The 25319-nt window shown below is 36.5% G+C and overlaps 1 protein-coding gene, 1 long non-coding RNA gene and 5 other non-coding genes across 10 annotated transcripts in view; 2 read left to right on the forward strand and 5 right to left on the reverse strand.

Moving 5' to 3' along the window:
* Positions 1-25319, forward strand: part of LOC132783678 (trichohyalin) — a 104439-nt gene that overhangs the window by 57375 nt on the left and 21745 nt on the right. The window contains exons 1-3 of one of the 4 annotated variants that reach the window (XM_060789004.1): positions 9192-9399; positions 11535-11669; positions 17831-18001. In XM_060789004.1, coding sequence (XP_060644987.1) covers positions 9276-9399; positions 11535-11669; positions 17831-18001 — 430 coding nt within the window. In that variant the 5' untranslated portion in view covers positions 9192-9275. Of the gene's footprint in view, positions 1-9191; positions 9400-11534; positions 11670-17399; positions 17589-17830; positions 18002-24425; positions 25033-25319 lie in introns of those variants that run through there. The other 3 variants (XM_060789002.1, XM_060789005.1, XM_060789003.1) reach the window with 3 other exon arrangements.
* On the reverse strand, positions 3317-3918 carry LOC132783680 (uncharacterized). The gene is made up of 2 exons (XR_009632179.1): positions 3641-3918; positions 3317-3581 (listed from the first exon to the last, which is right to left on the reverse strand). It is a non-coding gene; the product is annotated as an uncharacterized LOC132783680 (long non-coding RNA).
* Trnag-gcc (transfer RNA glycine (anticodon GCC)) lies at positions 14044-14114 on the forward strand. Its single transcript has one exon. It is a non-coding gene; the product is annotated as a tRNA-Gly (tRNA).
* Positions 14641-14711, reverse strand: Trnag-gcc (transfer RNA glycine (anticodon GCC)). The gene has a single exon. It is a non-coding gene; the product is annotated as a tRNA-Gly (tRNA).
* On the reverse strand, positions 14944-15014 carry Trnag-gcc (transfer RNA glycine (anticodon GCC)). Its single transcript has one exon. It is a non-coding gene; the product is annotated as a tRNA-Gly (tRNA).
* On the reverse strand, positions 15420-15490 carry Trnag-gcc (transfer RNA glycine (anticodon GCC)). The gene has a single exon. It is a non-coding gene; the product is annotated as a tRNA-Gly (tRNA).
* Trnag-gcc (transfer RNA glycine (anticodon GCC)) lies at positions 15768-15838 on the reverse strand. The gene has a single exon. It is a non-coding gene; the product is annotated as a tRNA-Gly (tRNA).

The following is a 25319-nucleotide window of genomic DNA, read 5'->3' on the forward strand; positions in this document are numbered from 1 at the left end:
TATTTCCATGTTTTAGTTTCTGATATGTTTTGCATAATTCCGCTGGCGTTTTAAAGCAAGTGGCGAGCAAAAAGTGAACACTTTTCATTTTCGCATAATGAAGCGCTTATAAGCCACGTTAAGAGGCAAAGTAACCGTAGCTCAATCAGCTGTTTTTCTAGTTGTTTTGTTTTTTATGTGGTCACTGAACCAACTCAACTCAACTTTTTGTTGCTATTGTTGTGATAATCTTGACAACGACGACGACGACGGAGATGGCGACTGCTTGTTATTGTTGTCGCTTTTCAATTCTAGCGTGTCGAAAAATAAGAAATGCCACCGTCTTTAGCAAAGCAACGAGATTGTGTCGATCAATGGCATTAAAGAAACATGTTCGCGTTTGTAACACCAATAAAATATCGGGGGAAAGAAAGAAAAAAACGAAAGCATTAACAGTTTAGAGAATTCACTTTGATCTCCAGCCATTAAAGATGGAGACATTAACAGGAAGATGCTAAAGATTCGACACAACGCTGTCCAATGAGGTTAATACAGTATTTCCAGCATTAAATATAGCACAGCAGCAGCAGCCTGTTTCAGTTTTAGGCCAAACAGCTTTGTGAAAAAGTACTAAAAGTGGTGTACGAATAGCAAAACTGATTGTGGTAATCGTAAACTAAATGCCATAAATTTGCTATAAAAATGTTTGATCAAGAAATTGCATTTTCGATCGTTCGAAGTTGAACAACTTTTTTCGCTTGTCATTCGTATGAGATATTTTATTGATATTAAGCTATTACTAATGGAATTTGCATTGCCTAAATTCAATCACAAAGAGTTTTACTTCTAAGATGTAAACTAATTCCAATTTCATTGCCATTAATTTGCTATAAAAATGTTCGATCTAAAATATCATTTTCGATCGTTTTATTGCACTTTTTTCGCTGATCATAAAGAAATTTTCATTGCCTAAATTAGAGAAAAAATATAATTACTATAACATCACAAAAAGTTTTACTTCTTAGATGTAAAGTAATTTTATTTTTTTTGCCATTAATTTGCTATAAAGATGTTCGATCGGAAAATTGTCACTTCGATTTTTCTTCGCTTGTCAAGACTGTTAGATATTGGATTGTTATTAAGCTATTACTGAAGGAATTGGCATTGCTGGAAATTAAACTAATTTCGTGTATCTTTAAACTGTATATAAATGATTCAGTAATAATTTTGATGACACACTTTTTTCCTTTGAAGATTTTTGCTCTAGTTTCTTTATTGTTATGCGACATTCGCTTATTTTACGATTCCAACTTACTAACATAATTTTAGAGGAGCCAATCTTCTAGGTAAACCTGACTTGTAGCGCATCTCTCAGTCTTTATCAAATTGTTCAAGTCGTCGGCATATTAAGTTTGCTTTTGATTGAACGACGCAGTTAATGCCACAGCAGCTGGTACCCAAAGTTTGTTGAGTTGTTGAATGGCCACGCGATAAGGCAGAGTGAAAGAGAGAGAGAGAGAAAGGTGCTGTTAGATTCGATTGATGTAAGAGGCAAAGTGGCATGGGGCTAAGCAGGCAGCAGATGTTGCTCTTGTTGCATCGTGTTGTGTATTGGTATCGCATTGCTTTTAGTGCAGCGTCGCGATGTGATGCGTCGTGGCTAATTTGCATATCAAACTAAGTCATAGCAATGCTTTTAGACTCAAGAGTGTGTGTGAGTCAAGTGGTTGTGAGAGTGTGTGTGTGTGTGTGCTTGCCTGGGGGGCAGCTCAAGTGCTTGGAGACTATCAAAGTGCATTTGGCTTTCAAGTGGATTTCTACCCTCAACGCAACACCCAAAAGCGGCTTAATTCAATAAATTAATTGTGTCGTTAGAGAAACTCTTAACCAACTGCCCACTTCCTGTGCTGAGCCAGCCAACGAAACAAAAACAAACAATAACAGTAATAATAATAGTAATACAAGACTAGAAATAGCAATAAAAGTAATAGCAATTGTTATTCATATTGTAATCTAATGACCCAACTGTCGAGCTTTTGGTGTTTGGTGTTTGCTTGGAGGTCGCACGTGCGCCACCGAAAATGAAATCGAGTGAAAAATCAACTGACAACTGTTGTGGTTATTGTTGTTGTTGTTGTTGCTGCCTCTAATGAACAAGACACAAGCGGAAGCATTTGGCTAACAGCAACGACAACAACAACATCAACTTGTCGCCATTCATTAGACAGCCTAAGTACTCACTAAATACAGATCTTGTTTATGTTTTAACCGTTTTTGCCTTTTGCCTTGCCTTGGCTTTCGTTTGTTTCGTTTGATCAAGCGTCGTTGTCGTTGGCGTTGTTACCAAATATGGAGTGGGAGCAGCACAGTTAATACAGCCACTCCTCCTACTCCCTGAGCTGCCCTCTGTCGTCTTCCATAGGAAAGGCCATAAATAATACTTTGAACTAAGCTGCTACAGAGTGATAGCTTTGCAGAATGTGCGTTGGAAAGAAATATACTAAATCCTAAAATTCAATTTCACCATTGTAAAAATCTTTGCTTTTATTCACACGTACAATTTTCGTAATACTTATAGGAAATATTATTGAAAGGCAATAGGATTGAATAGATAATAGTTTGATTACGTCTCGTTAAAGTCCATCACATGTTCAACTACAATTTGTCTTAAATTTGTTAAGTTAGCACATTCTCTTGCCTGTTAGCATGCCATTGGCACAATAGCCTGGGAGTTGCACACATTTGAGGAAGAACTCAGCTAATCCCTGTAAAAAAAGAGTGTAGTTGAAATATCAGTCTTAAGTCAGCTCTATTTTTGAGTCATCTTTACTCACAGTACAACAATCACAGCACTGAGAGAACAAATACGTCCATATGTAGAAGAGGCAGCCAATTAATGCCACAGGAAATGATAGGAAAATCAAGACAATAAACCAAAGAAAGGCCCATAGTACATTCACCATATTTGCTCAGTATTTATATTCCTTGCTATGTTTTCTAAGTAAAAGAGAGGTTGGAAAATTAGTTGATAAAGATTAAGTGTAAAATAACGTACATTGAAAGTGATTTAAAATTTCTAATTTTATATTATTTTTTTTCTGTATTTATGCAGTTCTGAAAAATATATATTTAATAATGAATCAACAAACATATTCTAGGCAACTGAGATTAGAAAAGAAAGAGAATAAGTAGCTTTCAATTGTCAAAGAAATTGGCTAAACGAATTTCCAACATAGAAAACAATAAGTATTAATCTATTGTACACACCCTAAAATAATGGTTTGTTCCTTTTTGCTATTAACTCTTTCTCTTAAACCAAAAATAAATCAAAAGATCATTTCTTGCAAGATGATAAGAATTATGTTTATTGAGTTGCATTTACATATTATTCGATGTTAATTGTCTTATGAGTTTATTCTCAACTTTAGAAGCTAAAGGAATATATTGAAGATGCAGCCTTCATTCGTTCATAAAGAAATACATTAAAGATGCAATCCTCCATTTCTTTAGTATTGAATACCACAAAGAGGCTTGCAGAATTGATAGGTCGTCAGACAGCGAATTGGATGCTCGACGCAAGTTTTGAAGAGATCGCAATTGTTCTGTAAAGTGATTTAAAATATGGAAACCTATAAACAAATCTTGATTGCAAATTGTTTACCTGGCATTGACTGCAAGAATGCATGTAATATAATTTGAATGCTATCATGATAGCCATGTATATCATGTACATGAAGACAAGAATAGAAACACAGATTCTTTTAGTACGCAGCGACATCTTTTTGTTTCCAATTTACAAATTCAACAAAACAGAAAATATCAATGAAATACTTAAAGTGAAATGCTCAAATTATCAATACAAATTTGACATTTGAAAGATGACACACTAGATCTTAAAAAAAAAAAATCAAAACAGATTTGTAGCTACTCAATTCCATAATTTCTGTTAGGGGAACCAGTTTGTCAGCTGATCTCATCTTGAGGCAGATAGAAAACCATCGAAATGGCATTGACAACTTATAAGTTATATGTTCCCAGCTTTGTTTGGTTTACCAATTGCTTACGATGATCAGTTTTTTGTGTTTTTTGTTTTTTGGAAAGTCATGATGAAGTCGTGCTTGAAATGCAATGCCAAAGATCTGACCTAATATGGACAATGATTCTTCGAATGATTGTGTAGAAAGTGAAAACACTTTGTGAGTAGAAATTTCCATTGAGAGTGTGAGAAATTCTCAAACTGACCTACGAAAGTGAAGAACTAGAGAAACTTTTTGCATAGTTTTGCATATTTCTAAGCAGCAATCACAATTGAGTTTTTGTCAATTGTCAACCTCATTTTCTTAATTGGCGGCCACTTAGTTAGCCTCAACTGAAAATGAGGTTTGTGTCGCCACAAATATCATCATAGCCAGCTAAAACATTGTATGCTGTACATATTGGCTTAATAAATTCACACACATTTGCCTAATATCTTTTCGGGCAAAAGACAGAAACATTGAAATAGCCAACTACAACTGCAGTCACAATCACATCCTCAAACATCGTCGTCGACTTCTACTGACTGCTGCCTGAATGTTAATATGCAAATGAGTATTTTTATAACAAATTGCCGCCACTTGCTCGCAACTCTCGCCGCCGGTCGGTCGAACGTCGAGCGTCGAGCAGTCGAAAAGTGTGCCAGGAGCCATGAAGAAGACCATGTAGAAGAGATGCACTGGATGCTAAAAAGAGTAGAGAGAAAAAGAGAAATAGAGAATGAATACTAAATGTGTGTGTGTGTGTGTGCCCCCCTCTAAGCGAAATGACAGGCAACGATTTAAAAATAAAATTGCATTATGAATGCATTTGCCTCTGTATTCTATGTATTCGCCATTTCCTCTGCCGCTAGACAAAACTGAACGTGCCAAGCGTGTAATAAGAAGGCAATGATGTCTAAGAAATACCCTGTTGAAAAGGAGAGAGAATTAAAAATGTAGTATTGAATAATTTGATCTTTTTAAAAAGATAAGACTACTATAAATTTGAAGATAGATGCCTAAACTTACATGACTTGAATAAATACTCTAAGAAATAGTAGTACAACTTAATTCAATTAACCTAAAAGAATAATAATTAGCTTAAATAAAAATGGTTACAAAATTCAGAAATATTGAAAGAAAAATGCAAAAATCATTTGAAACTAATTTTTTTATTCTTATTTATTTTTTCCAACTCAATATCTGTTAAGTTTTCATCTCGTTTATAATCGCACATACTCCCACTGCTCATTTCATAATTACAGGGTATTAAAGACACACAAATCTATGTCAACATCTAAATTTGTCTTGGCCCTGCGCAGTTTTTATGAATTTTACTGGAGCAAATTGGGGGGAAAAAATATTTCAATGACATCATTTTGAGTCTAAAATTTCTTAAATTTTGCTTAATATTTATTCGCTGATAGATTTACTATGCAGTTGGCTAGTGGTTGATATTAAAGTTGATTGTTTAGCATGGCTAACTCTTTGCCACTCCCCCTGTCCAATGCTTTGTTATATGTCGATTTTAATGGTGCACCACTTTTTTGTTATACTCGTATTTATGTGCAGCACATTAATAACAAATAAAAAATAAAATGAGTGAATGAAAGAAATCATGCTTTTGCATGGCAATGGTTAATTTTATTGGCCAGAGTCCGCGGCCAACTCAATTGGCCTGTTCGCTTCAGTTCAGCGAGTTCATTGCACTCTTTTTCTTTGGTTTATAGCTTTGCAATAGTTGTGGCCATTTGAATGTGCCAGCAAAATGCTTAATAAGTCCAATGCTCCATCGCTTCTCGCTATATTCATGTGGTAATCAAATGTGTAGCTTGTGAAGTACGCAGATTATTGCTTTTTTCTTTACAAGCAGCAAATAAATATTTTATAGTTCTCTTACAACTTAATTTATATGGCAAATGAATCTTTTAAGCTAAGGGATTTTTATGTTTAAATTTGCCTTAGTCAAAAGCAACTTCAAAGAAATTAACAAAATTTGTGGCTATAAAAGTTGGAAGTTGTAGGCGAAAAGTAATGATGCAAACTGAATTAAGCATAAAAAACAAATGGATTACTAGAACATTTTATGTATTTTAATTTGAATAAAAATAAGCGCATTTCCAGGTTCATCAGAGAGTTGTTAAGTGTAAAATAAAGATTGACTACAACATTAGTTACGCTGGCAAAAAGTAGATTAAACTTAAAAATAACACTCTCTATCCTTTTGCTCTATTTACATAGCATAAAATAAGCATTGTGCACTTCTTTCATTCATATTGTATTAGTATAAACATTCCCTACTATATAGTATTTCTTTCTCTGCTATTTAAAGACCCTTTTGCTGCTGTGCTTCTTTCGCTCTATTAATTCCGTTGACTCGGTTGCCTTTTGTGTGCAAATTGTCTCAACAGCTTTTTGCACTTGCTGCTGCGTCACAGTTGCCACGTTTGCCCCTGAATTATGCATATTTATGCTCACCTGTGTGTTGTCGCTCTTGCCACTTGCCACTTGCACCCGGTGCTACTTTCCCTGCCTCACTTCATCTCTTTTTCTCTCTCCTCCGCTCGCTCAATTAATTGCTTTTGCTACCGTGTCTGGCAAAAAGGAGAGAAACGTTGGTAAAAATGCGACGAGCGACAAGCGGCAAGCGACGCCCACGCAAAGAGGCAACTTTTAATTAAAAGTCAAATTCAATTTTTGCATATTACATTAAATCGGGGCCCCGCAGCCACTTGCCACAAAGCGCGCGTTGCGCTCATCAGGCCTCATCAGACGGCAAGCGTGCTGATAAATTACACCACCAACAACATCGATAAACAACAGCAACAACAACAACAGCAGCAGCGACAACGTTGGCAAGAAAATGCCCTTGAGAATGGCCCACAACTTCCGCTTTTAGTTTGAAAAACTTCCGGCATTTGAAGTTGTTGATGTTGCTGTCGGTTCAATCATGTGCCAGGCATGTGAATTATGCGCCAAAGTTTTCCAATTGACTGACTCCAAATTTAGACTCCGATCTACGACATTTTTCTTCCCCTCCACTCGCGGCAATTGTCTTGATGTTTCTGCTCCTATAGCTTTAATAGTGGTCTTGCTTCATCCGGAGTCCGCGCACCTTTCAACAACTGCAACTTGGCTAATTATAGTTTTGCTCTGGCCAAAGTGACATTTACAGGGCTGACGACGACTCATAGGCAATCAGATGCGAGGGCTGTTTAAGAAATAAAATATTGTGGATTTTCATTAGGAACAACACAATTTGTTTCAAATTTTCAAGGGCTAATTGAATATGTGTTAAGATTGCCCAGCATTTCCTTTTTAAAAACGAATAGAAAGTTCTCAAAAAGTCACTTACAAAATACTTAAACTCTACTCTAAAGTAGCTTCAAATTCAGTTTAAGTTTGTCTCTACAATAAACTAGAAAAAATTAATTTATTCTTCATTTAAAAATCCATTATATAAAATCTTTTTTCGAGCCTTCCAATATTTTATTTATTTTTATTTTTATTTTTATTATATATTTTTTCAAAATGTTCATCAAATTTATTATAATGTTGAATGTTTTAGTCACATTCTTTTTGATATATCACCACACATTTATTAAAATGATCTCTATTAAAATGTTCCACTAATTTATTATAATTATGATGAATATTTTACTCTCATTCCTTTTGATAAATAAACATAAATTGGTTAAAATTATATTTGCGAAAATATTTATCACAATTATGTTGAATGTTTTAGTCACATTCCTTTTAAAGGATCAAACCTTTTGAGCTACCCTCGCTGCAGTAGTTATAAAGAGAACGCCCGTGCTATTTATAACAATGAGGTTGCGCTTTGTTTGCCACTCGTTGCAGTAGTGAATTTCCCTTCTTTTTGTTTAGTATTTTTTGTTTTCTTCGCTAAGGGGAAATTATCAACGGGTACTTTTTCAGTTCGATTTGTTTTTGTTGTTGCTCCAAATATTTGAGAGCTGGCAAAGCAATTTGTCAACTCGTTTCGCTACTTCTTCGGGTTGCAGTGTGCTCCTAGCCATTTTGCTTATAACTTATGATGACATTCAGAGCTGTCAACGCAGCGCACACCAATTCTGCTTCTTTTTTTTCCGCTTAGTTTCTTTTCTTTTTCTCCACGGCGCTACGAAGATTTATTTCGGGCTTTTGCAATGGATTGTTTTTTTTGTTGTTGTCGGTTTTTTTTTTGGGGCTGCACCTGTTAGACAACCGAACCGAGCGAGACATCAATTGAGGTCAGCTGTTGGTGCAGCGGCAATTTGTCAAGAGACTCGTACGATATTTTGTTGCGAAATTCCTTAAAAAACCCCATTTCCCTGTCCCGGGGTAGACGAAACGAACTACTTCTTGACTACTTGGCAGATCGTTTCGATGACAGACACTGGTGATATAGTGCCCCAAATCGAAAATGAGCACAATAAAACTAGGGAAATTTGTGCTTGGACAGCTCTAGAATTTCAAAAATTCAACTTGTAATATTTACAATGCAATGAAACACTTAATTAATGAGCTGGCTAATGATGTGTATAAGAAGATTAGGTTCTCTCATGGAAATACAAGGAAAGCTATGCAAATTTAAATTCATCACTTTTTCTCCAACAAATATACTTTTGATAGATTTGTAGCATAATCGAATTAAATATTTACGGTCGTGCCTGTCGAAATAATTTACTTATAGACATCATTTTCCATATGCTGCTTATCCGTACGTTTTTTTTCATACACTCTTTCGTGGTCGTAAAAAATCATTTAATTAAAAGGGAAAGGCGGAAAAACTACTTTAGTGCTTGAGTGCACACTTTTGGCCCATTAAATGAGGCGACTAATTGAATCATTTATGGGGCCAATTAACAGTTATGAAATGTGTGACCAAAATCTATAATTTAATGCGAATGTCAATTGCAGTTGCCGCAAAAAGCAAACATAAAATGAATTGAACAAAAGTTAAACAAAAAGCAAACTTTACCAATCAAAATGTCAAACTATTTATAAGCTCAAAAAGTTGCAAAAAATATTCGACCGACGACAACAAAGAAAAATGTCATCAAGCATCAATTGTCAGCGACAACATCAAATTAAAGTCAAAGTCTCCTGTGCGGGTGTCGCAAAACAGTGAGAGTGAGAGAGAGAGAGAGAGAAAGGAGGATCGGTTCCTCTCTCTTTGTGTGTGCGAAAGTGAAACTACGCGACTACAATCGACCACTTATAAATACACATATATATATATCCGTCAAGTAACATATCAGCAAAACAAAAAAAAAAATGGGTGCCCATAGCTCCAAGGAGAAACTGTCGCGTTCGTATTCCGAGCGTTACATACACAGCCAAATGATCGAACGGGAGAGATTTGGTAGCTTTGGCAAGCGTACGAAAGGCGTGCCAAAAGGTAAGTGAACTGTGTTCCCCCCTCAAAAATAGATCACAATATAATGGGTGTGAATGGATGATTACACTTCGAATGTTTAATGCTGATGATGCTGCTGCTGCTGCTGATGATGATGATGATGATGATGATCGCCCACACAATAGACGAGATCACACTTAGCGTAGACAAATACGAAATGTGTTGCATAAAGCCAGCGACGATGAATTGCGAATTTTGTGAAGCCAAGTTCACACGGTTAACGAGGCTGGGAATATTACGCAATTTTTGGGCATAGCGTGTTCTATATAAATATAATAGAGAGAATGTCTCAGATTTTAGCAAAACAATGAAACAACTTTCAATGGAGTGTTAGGCAAAGGTGTGAGAATTTGGATAACATTTAAAAATAACCTTAAACAGCGAAATAATTCAATTTTTTGATATGCACTTTTATGATTTAACTTTTGTTTGAAATAGATTTGAGTACAGATTTCAATCTTCAATATATTAAAGCTAAAATTTCAAAATGGCCTCAAACTGCGGAATTTTTATTTGATTTATATGCGGAATGTTTAAATTAATTTATTTGAACTTTTAAGATTTAATTTTTTTTTAAATAGATTGGAATACAAATTTCAAACTTCAGTATAGCAAAAGTTCAACTTAAATATAACCTTAAACTGAGTAATATTTTATTTGACTTATGTATATGAATCTTAAAGATTTCAGAATAGTATAAATAGAATAATCAGATTTCAATCTTGTTTTGAAATAAATGTGAATTATGTTAGGATAGCATTAAATAATATTAAAGAGCTTCACCCAATTTTAAGTAAATAGATATAATAGGAAAAACTTGTGTGCGAAAGCATTTTATATTTTAAATTCATTATTTTCATACGTCCAGGTTGACCGCACTCTGGCTATGGTATTTTCCTTGTCAGTTGACAATGGTTTTAATTCTCAAACTTTGGGTTGAAGCCTTCCAATCCATTTGCTGCTGCTTGTGGTTTCAGCTCTGTGCTCTACATCTATTTATTGCCCCCTTCTGTAGCACAATGCGATGTGGTTTTTCTAACAGAAGCAACAAAAAAAAATAGTTGAAATATAAAAAATGTCTTAAAAATGAAAGGAATTAGTATTCATGCTAGTCAACTGCAAAATGCCATGACAAAAACATTTTGGCGTGCTGTGGCTTCTTCTTTTGATAAGCTGCAATGGGATTAACCAAGGTAGAGAAAAGAGACATAGAGAGGAGGAAGAGAGTTGGTGGACACACATTTCGCATGCTGATAAAAGTTGTGGCAAATCCACAAAAGCCACCGCAGCAGCCGCAGCGACGTGCAACTTTTGCACTGTGGTGAGACGCAGCGTAATTAGCCGACAGCTAAAAATAAAATTTATTAGATTTCATGCAGCTGTGCAGACCGCTAGCAAATACAGCTATTGTTGCAGCTTCGCCTTGACTGTTGCAAGAATGAACTGCCTGCAGTAAACGCAATTTGTTTATCAATGGGGGAAAAGGAAGCAATAAAAAATATATAATACAAATATTGCTAGCTTTAACTTCAATATACATATTTATTTCACTTTGCCAAGTGCAGAATCTCCAGCTGAGCAACACTTTAAAGCGATTGAATTATGAGAGAGATGTGGATCCATGTCTGACGCTTCTAGCATAATGCTTTTGTTTGTACATTATGTTTTTATTACTTGCGCCCCCTGGCGACCGATGCATGCACTCGCATAATATAATATCATTTCATCCTTTCAACTTTTTCTCACACATTCTCTGATGTGATGGGCAGACATGTGGGTGAAGGGAAAATACTTCAATTACATGCAAGTGCTTTGTTTTAATCGACAAACATTGGAAACGCAAATAGCAAAAAGAGCTGGGAGAAGACTGAGAACATTTTGAAATGCATGCGTTTGTTGTTTGAGAAGAGAGAGACAGAGAGAGAGAGCGGAGGAACGGGAAGTGGGGACGACAAATGAAATGCCGCAGCGTCGAATTCAAAAACGCAACGTGTTCATGCATAAATTAAATATCTCATTTCGTTATTTCATATTTTACATATTTCGTGTGCGTCGATAACTTGTCATTTTACTCACTTGCCACACCGTGTTTTCTGTGTTCTGTTGTTGTTTTGCAGGAGCTGCCAAGAAGCGTGATGTTCGCAATTTGAGCATATCACCAACAGATCTGGGACCGCCGCCAAAGACCCAACAAACAACCAAGGGACAATCGACGCGCACCAAATCCACAACGCCAACGCCCACAACGATACGTAAGTACTCTTTGCCTACCCTTTAACTTAAGCTGAGATTAATGGACATACTTTGGGAAGAGAAATATGAGAAAATGTTGGAAATTTACTGCGCACATTGAATGAGTGCTTGGTAATAGAATTCAAGTGATGATAAATCTCTTAAGTATTTAGAATCTAACCACTAAAAACATTTTGTATTTGGGCTATTCGATACTTAAACCGTTCTTAGTTAGTAAAGAAAAATTATTTGCAGTAATAGAATGTCTATCATACATTTTTGGTATATACAAACATAGCTACAGTATTTTTGATTACAGAAAACTTGCAGAAGTTATTCAAAAAATAATTTTATTTGCTATAAAACAACAATCAGGTAGGGTACAGTTTGTAGTCTGTGGGATATGTTGAATGTGATAGTATATCGATTTACCAAATATACAATTTAGTATATTATAGAATTGTGGTATATAATAGTATATAGATATACCAAAAATACAATTTAGTATATCTTAGATTTGTTGAATGTAATAGTATATCAACATACCAAATATAGCCTTTTATATATTTCTGTATTTTTCTCTAGCCACACTCTTTTAATTGTTAATTTTATTTGTAGCACACAAGAAATTGTACTACAAAAACCATACTTAGTTTCCTACTAACAAATCTCCCTACATTTGTTGACTATCAATATTTGCGATGGTCATTAAATAAAGTTGAGCTCTAGATTAGAAATGTACTTCAGCTTTCATGCTAATGCAAACTTTTAGTAGTAAAATATCTATTCAGTTCTATTCAAAGTTTCTGAAGCGAACTATAAAAACTATGTTGCATTTGGTTGTTGCACACACCAGTCCACCCTCCGTTTACAAGTGGCAAGAGCAAAAAGCACTCGTGCAACTCTTCAGACGCCCTTGGCAACGGCTCCAGCGGCTGCTTCAAAATTGTTTGTGGTAAATTGCGTAATCATTGCGCTCAGGTGAATGATGATGATATATATGTTGGTGCTTTTTTTTCGGGGTCATGCCCTCAAATGATTTTGCACAAACAGCGAGCGACTGCGAAGCCATGTCCAGCTATTGGGGGCGTGTCTAATGAAGCACAGTGGCCGTTAGATCCCGCTGGGAGCCAAACAATAGAGCGGCTCATACAGTTCAGTTCAGTTCGCAATGCCGTTTTTTTGGGGCCCAGCTGAGAGCTGAGAGAGTCTGCAGCATGGCCCAAATTGGAGGCTAACAATTGACTTAGCCAGCTCGCTGCTGCGTTGCCAGATGAAATCTGTGCGAAATGGGCTGGAACGTGAATTGGCCATGCCAATGTGACTCACTGCCAACTGTGCCAAAATGAGTCATCCATTTGTGCTGGGACTCACCGAGACACTTAGGACTGCAGCTACAGATACAGATACAGATTTTGATGATGCAGCTACAGATACATTTGTATCTTTTGAAGACCCCCATCTCAAGTTGACGGAGAATGTGTCAATGGCAAACTGAATCCCAATTCGCCGCTTGTCACTGCTTTTTGGGGAGTGAACTCAAGTTGGAGAATTAGCATTAAAATTGCGCCAGCCGCTGATGTCAGTCATTAGTTGTGTTATTTTTGAATATGAATATTTTTCACGGTGCCGTGGAGACAAATCTGCCAAGCCAGCAAAGATATTTGAGCAGACTTGTGGAATCCGAAAAGCGTGATTGGATTTTATAATAAGTACTTAACGAATATTGAACTACTGAAGTTATTCTCGGAACTCATTATTTGATATTTAAATACCATAATCGGCGTGAAGAAAAACACTGACCATGTTTATGGCATCATCAAGCGTTAATGTGTGACTGGTTAACAGGTTTTTTCTTAAATAGAATATGTAAACGACATTTGGTAGATCATAAATCTAATGCCGTATTTGGGCTGCTTTCACTGCAGACATATTTGCTATTTATATATTAATTTCTCAGCGCTCAAAGTTGCTTCCAAAAAGAATATTTCTTTCTTTCGAAATTATAAAATAAAATATTTCAAAGAAAAGAAATATAGATATAGATCTATTTATTGAGTTTACAAGTTCAATATTCTACATTTTGTTTCACACTTGCCGTGGCCCAAGTAAATAGCACAAGTCAATTGAGAAAAAGGCCTTTGAGAGCTCTTGCTTCACTTTCCATTAACAATCTGAGCACAATTGCACAATAATTTCATTATCTTCAATGATTCTATGTCTGCTTCTTAACTTTTTCTAAATATATAAATCATAAACCATTTCGTTAGCGTCTGATATGAAGACAGCTGAAGTGTGTGTGCTTACAGATTTGTCTATGTTTGTGACTGTTTAACCAGTTTGAACTCTTTCGACTTGCGCCTAAGTTTGAGATTCGCTTGGTGATCGTCACAAGCATCGGTGGTTCAGTGGTAGAATGCTCGCCTGCCACGCGGGCGGCCCGGGTTCGATTCCCGGCCGATGCAACTTAATTTTTTTTTTTATTTTCTTAGTCTTTTCTTTGTGTGGTTGTCCGTTTCCTAATCAACTTGTGGGGTTCGTTTGCATAAATTACTTTTAATGGGGGGAAATCCATTGTAGAAATTGCTCAAATATTGTCGCATTAAGAGCTGCCCTCCTCCACGACTGGACATTCTATTTTTACCCGTATAACAAGCTCCAAGCACAGCAGGCGCAGTAGCAGCAACAAAGCGGCCAGTGAGGCAAACTAAATTTAATTTACTCGCACTATCGCGCATGTTTTTCCAGTTATTTGCACATGAATGCTGCAAAAAGACCGATGGAGAAACGTGTTTTGCATATGCAAATGTTGCTGCTGAGCAACAAACAAAGCGTAAAAACTTTTTACCTATTGTTTGTTTTGCCATCACGCAATGGCCTCCATTGCTACAACTATTTCTTTTGCAATTTACCACAATTAAACTAAAAAGATATGTATCTCAGTTTTCCGAAACATCATTGAAAGAAGAAAGGGATAAAAAAAGTATTTTTTGCATCGGCCGGGAATCGAACCCGGGCCGCCCGCGTGGCAGGCGAGCATTCTACCACTGAACCACCGATGCTTCTGTAATTAATTTGCGATTTTAGTCATCTACTAGTTTACAGTTTAGTATAAAGATTAAATTTATGCAAGGCAAAAAATGATTTGGGGAGGCTGCCCAAAAATGTGAGATCAGGCTGTTTTTCGATTAAATTATGGTATCATATTTAAATTCCAGATATTTCCTATGCTAAATTTATAGTTTATCGTTTTTGTTAATATTACAATATTATGCAATAACAAAAAAGTAATTTTGCATCGGCCGGGAATCGAACCCGGGCCGCCCGCGTGGCAGGCGAGCATTCTACCACTGAACCACCGATGCTGTTATAACGGTACTTTCAAAATAGCTGTCTATTAACTATGAATTATAAAAGATCAGACAATTAATACAATATCTTATCGTTTGCGATTTATTATACATAAATGGGTTCATCAAAGTGGTAAATTCATTGAATTCCTTATTTGTGTCTCTTTCTGAAAAGAAGTAAAAAACTATTGTCCCCTTTTGTCCTGATCCTCTGTGCTGGGCACCTTGAGATTGAGCCATCATGGCAGGTGCTCACGTTAATCTACCAATTCATATTCTTTTTTTTGAAGATTGACTACAGTGGAAGCTAGCATTGACAGCTCAGAGTTTCAGACTAATTTAATGAGTGGTAGGTGCAAAAAAAGATGATATTTCAAATTAATTAAAAATATACTTAAAATAGTTCCAAAAAAGTGGTTTTGCATCGGCCGGGAATCGAACCCGGGCCGCCCGCGTGGCAGGCGAGCATTCTACCACTGAACCACCGATGCTTTTGTAACGGTATATTTAAAATAGATGCTTATTAACTATGAATTATAAAATAATAATAGTAAATTTATTCAATATCTTTTCTTTCGGGATTTATTATGTGTTCATTGAATTTACTACTTGAGTTTTTTTAAATAATCATATAACTATTATCCCCTTTTGAACATTTACTATAGCTCAGGAGTTTTACGGTAATTTCATGAGTGGGAGGTGCAAAAATTAACGATATCGCAAAATTAATTAAAAATATATCTCAAAATAATTGCAAAAAAATCGATTTGCATCGGCCGGGAATCGAACCCGGGCCGCCCGCGTGGCAGGCGAGCATTCTACCACTGAACCACCGATGCTTGTGAAGATGCAAGCAAAAGTTGGCAACAAATGCAGCGAATGTTGCATCTTCGGAGATGTGTTGAAGCTGGTTTTGCAGCTTGATCATAGTGCAAAGCGTTTAACTGTGGCGACTTGCACAATCAACAACCGAGGAGCTTACATAGATAAATCGTAGCTGTGAGTTGTGTCTGCCTGTCCAGCTGTGTATGTTTGTGTGTGTGTTGACGAGGTCTTTAGCCAGCACTCCCCATTTAGCTGGCTGGTTAGTTCTGCGCCTGTCTTCAATCACGTAATCGTAACGTAATTTTGCAATTACACCTCTCTCAATATTCAGTGGACATACGCGTGGTTAAACGTGCCTCTGAATTAGCCCACGTATTTTTATTGGCTTAACATTTATTGGCATAATTATGGCGATGCGGCATTTTGTCACCTCTTTGCGTTCAGCAATATTTAAAGTTAAGATTTCAGCGGCACTTTGTTCACTCGCCTCCACTACCCACGACAACGACGACCACTTGGCTCGTGATCAGTGGCAGAGTCACTGAGAGCAACTTGAGATCCGGTTAGGCTAATTGCTTATCAATTCAACTTGAATTGAAGTGGAGTGAATTGGATTGAATTGGATAGGAGTTGAGTGGATGCTGCTCCTGTATTTACCCTTTAAATAAACATTTCAACAGGCAACTTTACGATGACACGCTCTTGTTTGCCTTGAAGTTGTTTTAAGCGCCGCCTCAGTTGACATTGGCCGCAACATTGCAACGTCTGTCCGTTGTTTTGTATTGTGTGTTGCGTTTGTTTTGTCTGTTTTTGGCGGCTTTGCGGGGCCTAGACTTGTACTAGCCATTTATGGCTTCTGGCTCCGCACAGTTCTCTGCCTCTCTTCTCCCTTTGTTGCATTGCGGTTAGCATTGAACAACGAGCGACAACTTTTTTTTGTCGTGCACTCGCAAATTAACTAAAAACAATACAAAAAGCAATATCCAAACAATGGCCAGATAATCGACAACAGCTGCTCCTCTACCTCAGTATTTCTCTCGTGCTGTTTCCTCTTGAGCAAACAAAACTAAATTATGCTAATTATTGTGCAAGGAAACCTGTCTCAGTTAAGAGAAACTCATAAGAAACTTTTCTCTTAGTTGGTTATTCTGGAGTGAACTGCTTGACTGTAAGTGCACTGCTTGCTTATCTCCACGCACTGCTTGTGTACTCTTTCTTTCTCTTTGATCGCTTGTCGGCAACATGTTGCAGCAGCATTACACTGCTTGCCAGTTCGCTACCACTGCTTGCGCCTACGCACTTGTTTTGTTTGCTGCAGTTCTCCGCCTCTCGCACTCTCCCTACTGCAGTGCAACAGGTGTTTTGCTTATGATTTTTAGTTTGTATTTCTTTCATTTGTGTGTGAAGTTGTTCTCAAAAGTTGAAAACTGGTTTATGAAATTTGTGTTTGACACGTGGTGTTTTTAATTTTGCTGCGCGCCCAGCTCTTGCATTGATAGGCAGCAAAGGAAAGGCAAGCAAATAGATTTTGTATGTAGAAGGCGATGAACAAAAAAAAAAGCATATCAATACAAACACAGCTGGCTTTTGAGCACGTGTTTACAAAATTACGTTCTTTTCACAATTTTATACTTTTTTAACAAGCGGCGAAACTGCGATAAAAACATAACTTTTCAATGGGCTGGCCTGTGTTTTTAAAATTCTTCGGTTCGCATAAAATTACTTCATCTGATGGCGGTCGAAATCGAAGGAATGTTCGTTGTAGTGAGTTTATGTTGCTCAAATCCATTGAAAAACTTATTATTTAGTTGGCATTTTCAATTGAGGAAATTTCGTAGTAGATGGAGAATATTTTTAGTGGCCAGCCAAAAAGTATGCAATGAATTTTGACAATAGAAATTGAATGCAGTACAAAAAAAGATTGAAGTATATTGAATTTCATGTTGTATTACATTTTTATTTATATATTTATTTAGTAACATTTTTTCACTTTTTATTCATTACAGAAAAACGTTTGAATAGCAGCGCTCCTTCAACCACTTCGATCAGCACAAATTCGTCGATCGTCAATAAAGGCGCAATAAAGGCAACTGCACAGAGTAAACAGCAACAAAATGTAAAAAATAATGCAACACTTAAAAACAGTTCAAAGCCATTGGATGTTAATATTTCAGAGGGTAAGTTGCAAAATTAAATCAAATAGATAAAATCAAAATTAATATCTATACAAAAAATTGAGAGCATTGTTCAAACAATGAATTGAGTAATTCGTTTTGTCGCCCAGCGCATTTTGAATTGTTTTCTGAGGTTTTCGAGTTTTCGAGTTCAATGTGAAAGCATAGTAAATGAATGCTCCAAAACCAATTTGATTTCGAGTATTGACTTTTGTTTGAGAACTGGTTGCACCGCAAAAACATTTGCTACAGTTGCGCAAATTGTTGAAAACTTTAACCAATTCCAAAACACACACACACACACATTGATAAATGCGGCATATATACAAATTGAGCTCCTGGGGCCTTTTTACGGCTGTCAAGTTTTTGGTTCAAGTAGCGCAACTTTTCTAATTAATATTAATGCCACTAATTAGCCATTGGGGGGAATCTGCTAAGAGGCAGCAAGAGCTCACATACCACAAAAATATTTTCCTCAGACTTTTCCATACCCTGGAAAAATAGAAAAGGACTTTTATGTTGATCTATGTCACAAGATATGCTATGCTATGCTGATGAGGTTAGATGTTTATTTACACTTGATCACTTTAATAGAAAAACTTGTATTTTTAGTCAATTTCATTAAATTGTGAAAAACATATTTCAACTTAAAATTTTTGTTAACAATTCTTCGATATTTGTTGCCATAACAGGGTGTTCTTTAGTCGTCTACTATTCTGACTGACAAGAAAACTCTTGCTTTATTTTCATTTTTGCGTCGTGTTTTTCTTGCTCTTTTCGACACCTGTTCGAATGCCAAAACGCCTCAACGCAGTTTCGCAATGCCACTTTGAGAAAACTCTCAAAATAAGATGAATGAGTGTCTAAGGGAATTATGTATTTTGTATAAATGAACACATTAAACTTATGAATAACAAATTTGTCTGCTTTAAGTAATTACGTGGATGGAAATTGTGTGGGATTTGTGATTTGTGTTGCCGAAATATTGGATTTCTAGTACAAAGCGTAAAGCATTAGCTTCAATACAGCTTTGATGAGATATTTGATTTCTAATACAAATTTCAGTTCCATTTGCTTTTATAATATATAAATTTTTCATAGCATTTGTATATTTTAAGTTATACTTCGCTTTTATCCAAGTTCTTATTATGATGATGAAGTCTTTAATAATTGTGATTCTGCTTTATTTACTTATGATGCCTTAGGTAATTGTTCATATCTGAAATCGTATCATAAGCCAGACAGAAATGACTTATGTTTAGTTATAGCATTTATCATGCACAACGTGTGTTAGCTTGGTCAAATAGTCGACGTCTGCTTCACCATGCTCTGCATTCTGCCCCAACACACTCTCCACTTGTATGTGTCCCCCCCCCTTTATAATGTACCTGCAGAAAATGTCACAACTTGTTTATGCCGCAAACGCGCGTTGCACGTTGCACGCTTGGCGCCGCGCGCGCGAGATGCTTAACAAAATGGGCTGCTTTGATGTGCAACGAGTTGTGTGTATCGCTTTTAATGCAGCTCAACTCTTTTTTTGGTTGGAGGTGGGGGAGGGAGGAGGAGGCGTTGGCGTGTGCCACATTATGCGGCAACGCCCCCCCTCGCTCTGTTGTGTCGTGTGTTTTGGCTTATTGAAGTTAAATTGTTTGCTTAATGTGCATTTTGTGGCCACTTCTAGCCGGGACACAAACCAGCGACTAGCACTGCTTAGCTTAGCGAGTGCAGCAACCGCTTGGCACAATAAATAAGCAATTGTTATTTATGGCTTTCACGCCACACAACAAACGGCGTGCGATCAATTAACTTGTCACTTAATTTGATTGTATTCCCAGACCCGCATATCGCACTGGAGAAAAATCAATGAAAAATCTTGAACACGCCAACTCTTTTTGGTTGGTTAAACGATCCGATCCAACTTGAGTTGTAGCGAGTGTGTTTTAGGTGTGTGTGTGTGTGTGGCACGCCTCTTAATTCAACTTGTTTTCACTCTTTATTTATGTTGCCCACACACAAGTTCATTGATTTCGTTTCGTCGTTTCGCTCGTTGTTCGTCTGTTTACTTTTTACGAGCATTTTTCACGCTTTCATTCGATTAATTGACAACAACATTTGTCAAAACATTTCGCGCTCCTCCCCAAATGGAGCACACAAATTACTGACCCACCAACACCATGTGAAGAGCGGGGCCTGACCCTAGCACACTCGTGATTTTGCAAATGAGACACACACAAAAAGTTAATGACCGACTTGCCCCCCTTCTTCCCCCCACCACCGCAACAACACGCACATTTTCCTTTTTCATTTTCTGCTCGTTTTTACTGCTCACTTTTACTTTTCTTTTTGGCCATCATGCGTAACCAGCGCCCAAAGTCATCATCTCAACTCGTCTGTGCAAATATGATATCTACTTGGAATACGGCAGTCATGAGTACAAGATATATAGTATATTCACACTTAAATATTTGAACATTCAGTTGAAAATTACCTTGCAATTTCCTAATGCAAATTGCTTTGTTGAAAATTATCGAAGCCAATCGATAATTTGGTAATGAGCATTTCGTTGTTTGCTTTTATGTTTGAGGTGTGAAATCGATAATTAGTAAAACAAATGCGAGGAAGTGAAATCCCAAAAATATTGTCCTGCAATTACTAGTATTTTATGTGTGTGAAATAATAGTTTAATTTATGAATTTTGCTAACTCAGCTCTCTATTTCGGAACTCAATTCAAAAAGTAAGTTCCAGCAAAATGTTGCAATGCATTTTGTCACAGTTCTTTTCATTTTGGGAACTGTGTCGTCAAGTTACAAGTGTACAAGTCAATTAAATAGTTTAAACATAAAATAAATGCACGAAATATATTGCAGAAGCAGCAAAAGAAGCGCTTGAGAAACCGTGTGTGTGTGCCAAATGTAGTTGTAAAACTGAAACTGAAATATCAGCAAAGATTTCACAACTTTAATTGGCATGACAAATAAAAAGCATATGCAAAAAGATTTTTCATCATATTTATTTTTTTCTCTCTTGTTTATTTGCACACAAAAAACTTTTCGGCTTGAGTAAAACCGAAGAGAGATAAAAAATACAAAACCCAAAACTCAATCCCAAAGCTAAACCCAAAAGTCGATTGCATAAATTGGCCAAAGCAAAGCAAAGCGAAGTGAACTAAAAAGCGAGTGCCGACGCTCTTTGGGTTTTGGTTTTTTTCTGCTTTTTTTTGTGTGTGTAATTCAATTTTGAATATTTTACCGGGGCAGCGTGAGAACCGCCTTATATGGCAATCATTTATGGGCATATTTTGAGGTGGGAAAATTGCAATCAAAATTAACGCAGCCCAAAAGTCATTTTGGACACTTTCATCGAGCACTCGCAACTATTGTCAGATCTTACATAAAAGACACCAATTCCTGGCCCTATATATAACGACAGAAATATCATAATAAAAGCACTTTCAATTGGCAATCACATGCGAATCTGGATGGCTTTATAACTGATATCCGGCATGCTATATTCGAGTGCATAACGATTGCGTACCCTATAAAAGGAAGTCGCTTGATTAGCCAACGCTTTTGAACAGCTAAAGAAGAACTTTTAATACCTTTCTTCGTTTTAGTTATTTCTTGAGCAGCTTCGAGGAAGATTTAATACTTTTCTATGTTTTATTTATTTCTTGAACAGTTTCCAAGAATAACTTTTAATACTTTTCTATGTTTTATTTGTTTATTTACATAAATTTCGCTAAAACACTATTTAACATTTATATTCTGTTTAACAAATTCTTAATTACTATTTCCATATCTAAAGAAGTCGCTTGACTAATTAACCCTATAAGTTTCTATGAGCTTTGATGGTAAATCTTTTCTATGATTATTTTGTTTATTTGTTGACATAAATTTCTCTTCAATATTTGAATTCAGTTCAATAATTTCTTAATTACTATTACAAAAATCTGCCATTTCTCTATTTATTTACTTACTCAGCAATGTTTACTATATTCAATGAAAGTTATCGTGGGACCACACTTAACGGTTTTGTGTCTCCATTTATCAATCAATTTATTGATCAATCTCTCACTGTGCTTCCGTTTGCTACACATTTTTTTTTTGGGGCCACAAAGAGTACCTTCTCTTTGATTGCTGTTGGCTTGTGAATTACTTTCATAATTTGTTTCTTTCCGCACTTTTGGTAATAATTTTTTAATCAATTTCGTATCACATAATTAATGAATGTGCTCGTTTGCTTTGTTTTCTGGCCAGCATAAAATTGGCAATTTCATCAAAAAACGTTGAGGTAAATGTGACCATTAAAACAAATTGGGGTCAGACAGTCGACAGACCAAACGACTAAGCATTCTATCGCTTTGATACGCGTATCTCTCTCTTGGTATCATAGTGATTCCAATAAAAAACAGAGAGAAAAGTGTTGCCTCGGCATTTCGCGTGATTATAATTAAACTTGATGGAATTTTTAACTGGAGCGTGGCTTTTAATGAGCCTCAGTTCTGGGGCCAGGCCCAACGAAGAGGGGATTGCGAATTTACATGTTCGCCTCCTCGGCTCGTGCCAGTCAATGGCCAGGCCAAAATAGCAACTATCAGTAACTCAGTCTGTCTGTCTTTCTGTCATGTCGTCGGTCTCTTTACTGCTGGCCAAGTGTGACGCGAAAGTCACGGCTACGACAATTGCGAAAAGTACGATGACAAAGTCTACAATTACAAGCAGCAACCTTTCTTTCAAACCAAAAACCAGCAAGCAAGCAACAAAAAAAGGTAGTAAAAAACAATCAGCGAAAGGGGGAAATAATCATTCAACGACTCTCGTACTTGGCACACACACAATTTGCCAAGTGAAAAGCTCGATTATAAGCATATCTATGCAAACATCTAACAGCAGTTATAAATATGCTAATTACATATTATCCATTATACGTGTAATCTTCCTTCCAGCTGATTTTAAGCAGCTTTTTCAAATTTCATTTCATTTTGCTGCATAATATTTTTTGGCACTTTTTTTCGGCGCGTTTTAATTGAAAAGCTTTGGCTTTTCTTTGAAAGTTTTGGGCGATTATCTTTTCAGCGATTAAATGAATTTGTAGATTTGTTAAGGAGGCATTTGACTTGTGAGAAAAATTTGATACTAGTTTGTGTAAGGTGCAAGACAAAAAGCCACAGCGTGATACGATCAAACGGCATTTTTTATCAGCTGATCCTTAAATTCTATAAGTTTGAATATCGTTACTATAAGTGCCCTTAATTAAAATAAAATGATCTTAATATCTAAAAAATTATTACAATATTTTGCTTTACATTTCTAAGAGTTGAACTAACATGATCGTTTGCTAAAGATGAACTTGTAAAATAAGATTAACTTTTGTAAGATTTAATTTTTTTTTTTGTGGAATAATAGAAATGTTCAGATCATTGCAATTTTACTATTTAATCAAAGTGAAATTAGAGCATTGCTTTTAGGGCTTTTATCCATTGATGATGTTGATTATTTTCCTCCTGGAAGGTTTATAGATCAGTTTTAAACAAGATTCTTAATTATTTCATTTAGTCATATACAAAGTGGGACTTGCGAAGGGGGAAAATCGAGGTATTCACTAGTGTAAAATCATTTTAGCATAATTTTAAGACACATTCGAGTTTAGCAGATCACTTAAAGAATTCTATAAAAATGAAAGTATCTATATACATATATCAGATTTCCCATATCTAATTAGAATTTAAACAAATCGTTGTTGGCGCCTTTCTCGTACTTAGTTTATAGCCCATTAAAGTGCAGTTTTAGGCTTGGCTTTGTCATCATAATAAGAGATTTGTTTAATAACGTTTGCCATTTTCTAGCCACCCAGAGTCGTCGCCTTTGTCTTGATAGACAACTAATAAAGTTTTTTTTTTTTACGTTTTTTGTTTTTATTTTTGCATAATTACAATTAAATTCATTTCCCCACCTACTTTTCCTCATAGCAGTACTCACAATTTCTTTAATACATTTTGTTTGCCTGCCTGCCTTTGTTGCTGTGGTTGTTGTTGTTTTTTGCATTTCTCTTTACATAAGCTTTGAAGTTTTTAGTTGTGTGCGTTTTTATGTTTTTTTTGCCTTTGCTTTGCCTTTTTGGCGTCGTCGCCGCCGTCGTCGTCGACTTTGGCGTCGCGCCTGTGGCTTGAAGTTAGTCGCGCGTCGCGCTTTCAAACCAACAGACGTGCGCGGGGCTGTCCATTGTTGTTATTATAACTGTTGTTGTTGTTGGGTGTTGTGTTGTGAATGAGTGAATGAGTGAGTTAGTGTTAGAGAAGAGCTCTCGTTACTTTTGTATGTGTTGTTGTTGCTTTCGGCAACGTCTGTTGCGTGCGTATAACAGACTGCCACAGTTTGAGAGCCACTGAGGCATTGCGCCTGCGCCTGCCAGCCAACAAACAAAATTGCAGCCACAAACATTATGGGTCTCAATGAGTTCGTCTCTCTGTTCTACGGGTCGGCACAGAATTTGCACGACAGCAGCAAATTGGCGTCGACGTCGACGTATTCATTGCCAACGGTCGCGGATGTTAAAGAGTTTCGACAAATGTTAAAAAATCACAAAAATGCCCAGGCCAAAAAGTACAATTACAAGGACTATCCAAATGATATGAAATATGCGAAAAATGTGAGTGCAACGCAACCATCGGTGGCAGCTGCTAAAAAGCTGCTCAGCAACAGCAGCAGCAACAATAACAACAACGCTGCGATTGCAAACAATAATGGAAAATCGCTTAAAGTGCCGCCAGCCACAAGGATACCAACAAAATCCGTAGTATCCATTGGTGTCGCCTCGTGTAGCAGCAACAGCAGCATTAGCAGCAGCGAAATGGATTTGCAACGCGGCAAACAAAAGTCTGCCACATCGTCGGCGAGCTCCTTTCTATGGAATTCCTTTCGGTTGCCACGCAGGCAAAAGCAAACGCCACCAACAACAACAAAATCGTTGACAACATCCACAACAGTAGGAACAACAACAGCAACAACAACAACAGATAAAAAACGCTCTGCCGGTGAGTGCCAAGTACCGAATGTCAAATACAGAAATACAAATGGCTAAAGACAACAGCAGCAGCGGCCGGAGAAAAATCAATTGCCAAAACTGAAAACACAAAACTAAACATATGCTAGTGAAATACCCTGTAGTAGGTGCTCTATGAAGTGAATGAATGTCCTCTTTTTTTTGTCTTTGTTGTTGGTTATACGTTTAGTGAATAGTGATATAGTGTAGTTCCTATATATATATGTAGGATCAAGTTATAAAATGAATGCGCTGCTTTTATATTAGAAGTCATTTCAA

The sequence above is a fragment of the Drosophila nasuta genome, chromosome 2L (assembly GCF_023558535.2).
Source record: "Drosophila nasuta strain 15112-1781.00 chromosome 2L, ASM2355853v1, whole genome shotgun sequence".
In the NCBI taxonomy this organism is placed as follows: Eukaryota; Metazoa; Arthropoda; class Insecta; order Diptera; family Drosophilidae; genus Drosophila; species Drosophila nasuta.